General features: G+C 41.2%; 1 protein-coding gene across 1 annotated transcript in view; it reads left to right on the top strand.

The window, feature by feature from the left end:
* The first annotated feature begins 437 nt into the window (after positions 1 to 437).
* FSIP1 (fibrous sheath interacting protein 1) overlaps positions 438 to 9,985 on the top strand; it is a 135,648-nt gene continuing 126,100 nt past the window's right edge. Inside the window, exons 1-6 of the mRNA XM_015422182.1 lie at positions 438 to 563; positions 1,473 to 1,644; positions 2,315 to 2,368; positions 6,102 to 6,257; positions 7,113 to 7,276; positions 7,902 to 7,986. Coding sequence (XP_015277668.1) covers positions 438 to 563; positions 1,473 to 1,644; positions 2,315 to 2,368; positions 6,102 to 6,257; positions 7,113 to 7,276; positions 7,902 to 7,986 — 757 coding nt within the window. The remainder of the gene's footprint in view (positions 564 to 1,472; positions 1,645 to 2,314; positions 2,369 to 6,101; positions 6,258 to 7,112; positions 7,277 to 7,901; positions 7,987 to 9,985) is intronic.

Genomic DNA, 9,985 nt, shown 5'->3' with positions numbered 1-9,985 from the left:
CCCCCCGCTACCCTCTTGCCTCTTAGTGCCCCCAGGCAACCTCCCCCACACATACATATCCAGTGGGTGGTACCACCCACTTTGGGAACCACTGTTCTAAAACTACCAAACTGTGTTGAGTGTTGAAATCCAATAAATATGGATTGCAAATTATTCTTGGGATAAGATCATCAAGCAATTGTTTCATTAAAAGTACAGCTCTGGCCAGATTAGCAAATCCATATTCTTCCTAAATTAATATGGGAAAGTAGACCCTTAACTAATCTTCAGTTGCTTCCAATTGACTGTGTAAACTGTGTCTCCATTTAATAAACCCCTGCGGGGAAGAGGGTAGATGGATGACCAGGTGGCAAGAGTCTAGAACTTGTTTAGTGTGTGTGTATTTGTGTGTATGCCATATATCTTGTGTTTTGTTTGTATGATTACTTAAGATTACAATGGATATCACAAAAGGAAGCCTAGATGAAATTGCAAGGCCGTCTTCTAACTCAAGAATTAATCACAGAAGCAAAGCTTTAAGTGCATCCTTGGAGTTTTTAACACCAGACCCAGACATTCCTAAGGTATGACCACTGTATTGTTTTGCTAAAGTTTCTATGAGACATTCTTTTTTGTTGTGATTTGCTATTGACACATGGAATTATGCTCACACCTGTGACATAGAAGCCAAGAAAATCCCTCTTTGGTGCTTGTTTCTTATGTTCATGTACTTTTGCTGTACATGTATCTATTATGTACCATTCCTTTTGCCAGGACTTGCCTATGTGAAAAAGAGAGAGAAGCCTCAAACTGGTACTCTTCACCATTATGATTTTTTTAGCAATATAAAATGCCAATATATTTTGACAAAAAAAGAGACTTCCTTAGAGGCATTTGACTAATAGAGCAACTTTCTTGAAATCTTTTCACAAGGGATAGTCTTTACCATCATTTATGGTACAATCCTAAGAACGCTTTCTTGGGAATAAGCCCCATTGGCTAGACCTGATTAGGGTTCTGAGTAGACCTGCTTAGGATTGCTTTTTTACTCATTTACATTGTATGAATAAGCCTTTTAATTTTATTTATTTTGGTACTAGCTTGAGACTTATCTGTATTTTTTCTGTGGTCCTGCCCCACCCCCTTTTGGCCATGCACAAAACAGACTTGTAGATAAGGCCACAAATATTTTTAGACCACACTCTCTGCACATTTATGGCACAGAAGAAAGAGAACCAATCCCTGAAAAGCTTTCCTTCCTAGAAGCAATTTTAGTCATCACAAGCGATCATGCAAATGCTTATTTACAAGTCTACAAAATTATCCATTAAATACATCACATCTTTCTTACAATCTGAGGAGCTGACAGAACTTTGCATCAAACATAACATTATAGTTTGAGTTTTATTAATGATTCCAGATTGTGGTAAACCATAATTAAAAAAAAAAAAGACATGATTGCTGAAACTTTCAATTGATACATTCATTTCTAGGAATGTTCCCATGATCTTTACAATATTCCCACAGAAGATGGTTTAAAAGAAAATGATGATGAAAATGAAAAGGAATATGAAACCAAAACAATGAATACTTCAGGTGAAATATCTGAAGAAAAAACAATCTGTACTTTCCAGCAGTTGATACAAAATACAATTCAGGTGACAGGTATGAAAGTTAACTATACTTATATCCCTAGGATAGAAAGACTCAATATTATAGATTGTAAAGTAAATAAACTACTAGAGAAAACTCTGTCATCAGCTTTATAGAGTCTCAGCTGAGAAGGTCCGTGACTGTAGAGAAAAGAGAATGACAGAGTACATTTCACCGGGTGAATCAATATATAAAACAGAATTTTGCACTTTGGGGTTTCTTCTGTTGTTTCTAATATGATTTCACCTGCGTACATAGTAATACAATTCTAATAAAGCAATTTATTATATACATGATAGAGAGACCATCATGGTAAGTTCCACTCTATTTTTTTTACTCCCTTAATCCCTTCATGAGGTTTCTAGACATCGAGCCAATTGACACAGTAGTATAGAATGTTATTTATTTAGATATGTCTTTCACTTGGTAAGTCTGTACCTGCACGTAATGAGTACTGTGCTGAGTTAATCATAAAGGGGGTGGTTTATTCATAACAGCAGTTCTGAACAATGAAACTATTTTATACTATCACTAGTCCCTGGAAATGGGCAGTGAGAAACTGCTAGGCCTCTGAGGAATGTGCTCAGCTATGAAATGTATCTATGAAGCCTCATGTCTAGCTAGAACTGAGGCAGTACAGAGCAAGGTGTGAGATAGTATTGCTGCAGTTCTTATTCTTTAGAGAAGCACAGCAAGATCTTTGAACATAATGAGAAAGAGGTGAAGGAACAAGATAGTAAGGGAGAAACAACAGGTGCTGGAAGCGATGAATGCTGAGTGAGATTCCAATGCTCTCCGAAACAGATCTTGTAGCATGCACCTGCTTCCCAGCCCCATCTCCACCCATCATTACCTGGTCCCCACGTACCCCTTAGAGTAATCCTTCACATAATTATTCAGAACTAAGGATGGGCACGAACTGGGAAAATATGGTTTGGTTCGGTTCGTGGTTTAAACATAAGAACATAAGAGATGCCAATGTTGGATCAGGCCAAAGGCCCATCCAGTCCAACACTCTGTATCCCACAGTGGCCAGAAATACCAGTGCCATCAGGAGGTCCACCAGTGGGGCCAGGACATTAGAAGCCATCCCACTGTTGACCCCCCCCCCAAGCACCAAGATGACAGAGCATCACTTGCCCCGGAGTCCCTATCTATACCTTGTGGCTAATAGCCACTGATGGACCTCTGCTCCATATGCTTATCTAATTCCCTTTTGAAGTTGTCCATGCTTGTAGCTGCCACCACTTCCTGTGGCAGTGAATTCCAAGTGTTAATCACTCTTTGGGTGAAGAAGTACTTCCTTTTATCCGTTCTAACCCGACCGCTCAGCAATTTCATGGAGTGCCCACGAGTTCTTGTATTGTGAGAAAGGGAGAAAAGTACCTCTTTCTCTACCTGCTCTTTCCCATGCATAATCTTATAAACCTCAATCATGTCACCCCTCAGTCGTCGTTTTTCCAAGCTAAAGAGCCCTAAGCGCCTTAACTTTTCCCCATAGGGAAAGTCTTCCAACCCTTTTATCATTCGAGTTGCTCTTTTCTGCACTTTTTCCAAAGCTATAATATCCTTTTTAAGGTGTGGTGACCAGAATTCCAGATGAGGTCGCACCATTGATTTATATAGCGGCATTATGATATTGGCTGATCTGTTTACAATACCCTTCCTAATAATCCCCAGCATAGCATTGGCCTTCTTTATTGCAGTCACACACTGTCTCGACATTTTCAGTGAGTTATCTACTACAACTCCAAGATCTCTCTTGATCAGTCTCTGCCAGTTCAGACCCCATCAACGTGTATTTATATTGAGGATTTTTGGCTCCAATGTGCATCACCTTGCACTTGGCTACATTGAACCCCATTTGCCATGTTGACGCCCATGGCATGTCCAGTTTGTGAACCTCAAACCATCACAAATTTTTAAGGGCTAAACAAACTGGTGAGGTTTGTGATGCGGTAGAACACCCCCCCCCCATGCTAGAGAAACTAAACTCACAGAGGATCTCCGGCTGGCTCTCCTCTACCTGCCCTCAACATTTGGTGAAGATTGAATATATGGGGTCCAAGTTACAGCCTTCCAAATGAGGTGCACTCAGGGAAGTATTTTCAGGGGAAATGTCAGGTGCAGGTTCAGGAGGTTCAGGAATTTATAGAATGGATCCTGTGCAAGCTAGAGAAACCAAACTCACAGGGAATCTCCAGTTTACTCTCCTCTACCTGCCCTCCAGGTTTGGTGAGGATTGGATTTACGAGGTCTAAGTTACTCACCCCCCCCAAGAATGTGTCCCCATTCTCCATTGTTTTCAATGGAGGAGAAAAAAACAGCAAAGAAGCAAGGATAATAGAAGCCCAGCAGAACAGAATCAAAGTCCCAGAGAATCTCTGCAGTAGAAACTGAAGGTGGGGGTGTTTTTGCAAGCCCAGCAGAATCAGTGCAGTATTCCTAGCAGAACCAGTACCACTGTGGCAGTGCAAACTCAACAGGACTAAGGTGAAACCAGAGAATTTCTGCAGTAAAAACTGAAGGGTGGCACTTTTGCAAGTTCAGCAGAACCAGTGCAATGTACTAGTGCCCAGCAGAACCCAGTGCCAGTGTGGCAATGCCAGCTCAATCACAATCCAAGCAAGGGGGGCATTTTTGCAGGCCCAGTAGAACCAGTACAATGTACAGAGTGCCCAGCAGAACCCAGTGCCACTGGCATTGCAAGTTTAAAAGGCCTGATCTCAAAGCACAGAGCCACAAATGCAAGCAATGGGAGGGGTTTTTTTTGCAAGCTCTGTGCAAGAAAGGAACACTGGCAAGGGGGGGGACCCTCTTGAAATTGGCATGACTAGTTTGAAACTGACAACAGTGTTTCCAAAGCTGGAGAATTCTGCCCCCCCCCCGTTGTTTTGACATTTGGTAAACATTTTGTTTGAGTAGAGACAGTCTTTCTGAAAACGTATCCATTCACAAACTGGCACAAACCTCCATGAACAGCTTGAAAGTTCATAGAAAGTTCATGCCAGTTGACCTGCCACAAACTTCTCTTCACAAACCTGCCAAAATTTGTCAAGAACTTTCATTTGTGAGCTGGTTTGTGCCCATCCCTATTCAGAACTAAGTTCCACTTTGTTCCATGGGGCATCCTTCTAAGTTAAGTAATGTGGCTTTAGATATCTATCCATTTAGCACTTATTGGTTAAGGAAGCAAGTGAGGGGATCTTTAGGCACAAATTGCATATGTGTATGTACAGAAGGATTAATGTAAATTGAACCAAGAATGTGGAGATTAACTAGACATTGTGGGAAATGTACACAAGTGAATAGCATAAGCAGAGGATTTCTTATATTGTCTACTCAATGTGCACAGTCTCCAAATAAAGTTGGGAAAATGTGCATATATAGCAAAACAGGGTATTCCATACATTGCTGGTAATTATGCCTATCCTCTTGTTGAACTCTCTGAATAAGTGTGTGAAATCCTCATATCCTCCACTGCTTGCATTTCACATAGTGACTAGTAAACATGCATAGTGTTTAACAGGAGACTTAGGTTAAATACTAGAAATGATTTTGCCATCAAGATGTGCACCATTTCTAGCATCATTTGGACAATATACATACATATTGACTGGGCAATATGCAAATCTTTTGTTTACATTGTTCATTAGGGCATTGTTTCTAGAATTTCCAGTTGGTATATTTGATGCCTCTCCTGCACTAGGAGGATATGGCTTATTTTGTGGCAGGGCTGTAGGCTTTAAACTGCTACATGACAGAAATTAAGTAGGTGAATCTTTTTCCCATTACTGCATCTCCATGCTGGGAAAGTTTTACCTATTTTTGAGAGCCAGTTTGGTTTAGTGGTTAAGAGCATGGACTCTAATCTGGGAGAAACAGGTTTGATTCCCCACTCCTCCACATGCAGCTTCCAGTGTGACCTTGGGTCAGTCATAAGTTCTTTCAGAGCTGTTCTCTCAAGGGTTGTTCTTGAGAGAGCTCTCCTGGCCCCACCTACCCCACAGGGTGTCTATTGTGGGGAGGGGAAGGGAAAGGGAATGTAAGCCGCTCTGAGTCTCCCTTGGGTAGTGAAGGGTGGGGTATAAATCCACTCTCCTCCTCCTCTAAATTTTAGCCTGTCGACTGATGACCAAAGGAACAAAAACTCTGTCAGAAAAAGGTGGCAGCCCCACTCTTCTGTGAAGTACAGACAGGGAGGCAGTATGCATCAATGCATGTAATTAAGAAATCAGTCCTAAGCAAGTCTACTTAGAATCCCACTCAAGTCTATTCAGTAGTGCTAACTCCCAGGAAAGTGTTTTTCGGATGGTGCTTTAAGTGACGTGTTTGAGGTTGCACAGATTTTTGACAGAATGTAACGCAGAACCTTACCCCGTCCTTCAGTCTGTGTCCTAGTCTTACGTTATTATGTCTTTTCTGTGCAGTGCAGCAATAACATAATGTTTTTATATACATTTTAACAGGTGTTTCAAATTATAACAGTGATGTTGATTCCATGAATGGCTTCAGCTTTCCAACCTATATTTCAGGTTCAGCCGATTCTGAAGATGACGGTGCAGAAAGCAAGCTTTCCAGCTGCAGCAATGTTCCTCAGGATAAACAAGCTAAATTACATAGAGGTATTCTTGTTTTCAGAATGGCTAGGGGGAACTCTCCCTAGAAGCTAAAATGACTAAACTGAGGCGATTGTATTTTGGTCACATTATGAGAAGACGGGACTCAGTGGAACAGACAATAATGCTAGGCAAAGTTGAAGGCAGCAGGAAAAGAGGAGGACCCAACATGAAATGAATTAACTCTATAAAGGAAGCCATGGCCCTCAGTTTGCAAGACTCAAGGAAGGCTGTTAACGATAGGATGTTTTGGAGGACATTAATTCATAGGGTTGCATAAGTTGGAAAGCAGCTTGGCAGCACACACACACACAGGGGGAGACTGTAGGCACAAATTGCTTGTGTGTATGTTTGGAAGGATTACTATAAACTAGGAAATCAACACTAATCATACAAAGAATGAAAAACGTTATTTCAAAATCTAGGAAAACGCTTCTTTTTCTATGGGAGGGGGGCAAAGAGAAAAGTCATAGTTGAACCTGGATACCTTGTTTCTCAGAACCTGTTTCCAGAGTTGAGTTTTAGGGTCTGGAAGGCTGATGGATGACTGCCATTGTTCCTAGATATCTGCTGTGCAGAACAAAGATAAGAGAAGAAGAGATTAGTTTCATCGCCAAAATGAAGCTGACACTGTATTCTTTTCTTGCATTTCTTGGATCTTGGTCTTTTTCTACAGGAAAATGAGTCTGAGTAGGCAGATGGGATGGCCAACCCCCCTTTGGAATGAGCCTTGACTAAAGCTATCAAGTGAGCTCATGGCAGAGATGAGATTTGAACTTGGTGCCTTCTAAATCACAGCTTGTTCTATTGGCCAATAAACTATATCAACATCGGGTTTTATTTTAATTTTCCATTTGACAGTTAAGCTGGAAGACTCTAAAGAGAGCAAGGTAGACTGTCTCATCCAACAAGCCATAGAGAAGATGAAAAGGTTGGACCAGATATTGGCAAACAAACAATCTCAAGAAAAAGCAGTTAAAAAACAAGGGAAAGAGATGAGAACAAAACTGTGGGAAGAACTTCAGGTTAGAAATTGATTTTATTCATTTATTTAGAAGATTTATATCCCACCTTCTGACCCAGATCAGAACCAATGAAGCAGCTAAAATTTATGATTTAATTTTGAAGTCATTTTGTGAATGAATATCATGATCTGTAACTGAATTTGATGAACACTGGATTGCCTGTTGGCTTGGAGTCTAGTACTGACTTTATCTGCAGAATCTACAGTCTTGGACCATAATTTGTTATGATAGTGAGTCCCAGGTGCTCCACTGGCATGAACCACACTAAACCCATGTTTAGTGCTAAACCTATGTACACCATTTTGTTTTGTAGCATTTATTCCATTCTATCTATCATCCCCTTTTGCACGGTATTATTGTTACTCAAGTGCTGTTTGGTGTAATACCAGGATCTAGTAGAAAATTTGACAGCTCCATTCTTTGTTGCTAGCCCAATTACATGTACAAAATATAAACTTTGCACAGAAGTAAGTTGTGATCCCAAGATCTAGAGCATCAAATGTCCAAAAGGCTGTGCATGTCATACAGGAATAAGGATACAGCGTGAAAACCTGACATTGCTTGTTCAACCCCAGCTTCCTCATTTTTATCATATATTTTCTTTGGTTGTGTTGTCTTTTTACAGTCTATGACATCTCAAAGTTTCTCAGTGGCTACTGAAGAGGCTGAAAACACCAGCAGGTTTTTAGCTTTGGCCTCTGAAACATCTGGTGAGTAACAAGGACAAGGGAATGTTTTTTTTTCTCCTTTTCAATGCTATTACATAAAATAAGGAGCTCTGAGTAAATATGCATAGAATCAGTTGTGTGTTAGAAGCAAGCCCAACTCAGTGCAGAGGGACATACTCAGAGGTAAACATATGCATAGCATAGCAGCTGAAGGTTACAAAGTGATAATATTTCATAAGTTTACAACAGGTCTGCACTTTTGCAAAGGCAAAGCACCCATGAAGCTTATAAAGGGGACAGGCAAATCTGTATCACTGGTAGGTACAATAAGGCAAATATGTGTTCAAAATTGGTGTCATCCTCTTTAAACAGAGGTGTCTTGGGCAGGGTAAGCAGGAAGACATGCCTGCCATTATCTGTGGGGCTGGATTCTGTTGATGATCTCCCAGTAAATGCATCTGGTGCATGGAAATGACATTTTCCCACCACCCAAATATAAAATGTTGAATTGCTCGAAAAATGTAACCCCCCGCCTCCCTTCAAGGTTGCTGTTGCTGTTATTACTATTCCAGTCATACTTTGGAAAAGAGGGTGTTTGCAGTGGACTGCTGAACATTCTTCCTGGGTTGAATGTTGTATGTGGTGGCAGCTACTTGCTGCACTGACTCACAATTTACACAAGGTAAAGTGATTGGAAAGGGGCTGCGGTGGCTCAAATGATTAAGACGCTGAACTGCAGACTGGAAGGTCAGTAGTTCAGCAGTCTGAGACCCGAGTGCCGCAAGACTGAGTGAGCTCCCGTCTCTGGTCCCAACTCCTGCCAACCTAGCAGTTCGAAAGCAAGAAATTGCAAGTAGATAAATAGGTACCGCTTCGGTGGGAAGGTAACAGCGTTCTGTGAGCCTTGGCGTCTAGTCATGCTAGCCACATGACCATGGAAATGTCTTTGGACAGCGCTGGCTCTTCGGCTTGGAAACAGAGATGAGCACCGCATCCCTAGAGTCGGATTTGACTGGCTTTCAAGCAGAGGAAACCTTTACCTTTACATTTACTAAAGCGATTGGAAACCTGTACAGTTTAACTGTGTCTACATGGCGTCCACTGACTGAGAGGACTGTATGAGGAGACCTTCCAAATCTCTGTATTATTTTTCCAATTTGTACTTTAAGACACTCCGGGGGGGACGGGACGACACAATATCCTGAATAATTAAAACATAGAAATAAAGATATACATCAGGCCACGCTTATTGTGCTTTCAGACCCATCTATATATCTAATTCCCAAGGTCCCCTCTGTGTGCGGATACTTATTTCCATGGATCTGGGTCACATGGAGGGTAAACAGATCTTCCAGCAAACTTGGGGCAGTCCCCATGTTTGCAGAAAAATATAAATGTTTTTAAAAGTATACAGGGATATTTAAATCCCTATAAAAGTCTTAAAAGATGATGCTGTTAAAGTGCTGCATTCAATTTGCTCAAATTTGGAAAACACAATAGTGGCCACAGGATTGGAAAAGGTCAGTATACATTCCAATCCCAAAGAAGGGCAATGCCAAGGAATGTTCAAACTATCACACAATTGCACTCATATCGCACGCTAGCAAGGTCATGCTCAAGATCCTACAAGCTAGGCTTCAACAGCACGTGGATAGAGAACTGCCAGAAGTACAAGCTGGGTTTCGAAGAGGTAGAGGAACTAGAGATCAAATTGCCAACATTGGCTGTGTTATGGAGAAAGCAAGAGAGTACCAGAAAAAGATCTATTTCTGCTTCATTGACTATGCTAAAGCCTTTGACTGTGTGGATCACAACAAACTATGGCAGGTCCTTAAAGAGATGGGAGTACCAGACCACCTCACATGTCTCTTGAGAAACCTGTATAAGGGTCAAGAAGCAACAGTTAGAACCGGATATGGAACAACTGATTGGTTTAGCATAGGAAAAGGAGTACGACAAGGATGTATATTGTCACCTTGCTTATTTAATATATATGCAGAGTACATCATGCGAAATGCTGGCCTGGATGAATCACAAGCGG

The sequence above is a fragment of the Gekko japonicus genome, unplaced genomic scaffold (assembly GCF_001447785.1).
Source record: "Gekko japonicus isolate JY-2015 unplaced genomic scaffold, Gekko_japonicus_V1.1 scaffold394, whole genome shotgun sequence".
NCBI lineage: Eukaryota > Metazoa > Chordata > Lepidosauria > Squamata > Gekkonidae > Gekko > Gekko japonicus.
The sequence above is the reverse complement of the archived record's forward strand: the minus strand, read 5'-3'. Positions and strand labels throughout refer to the sequence as shown.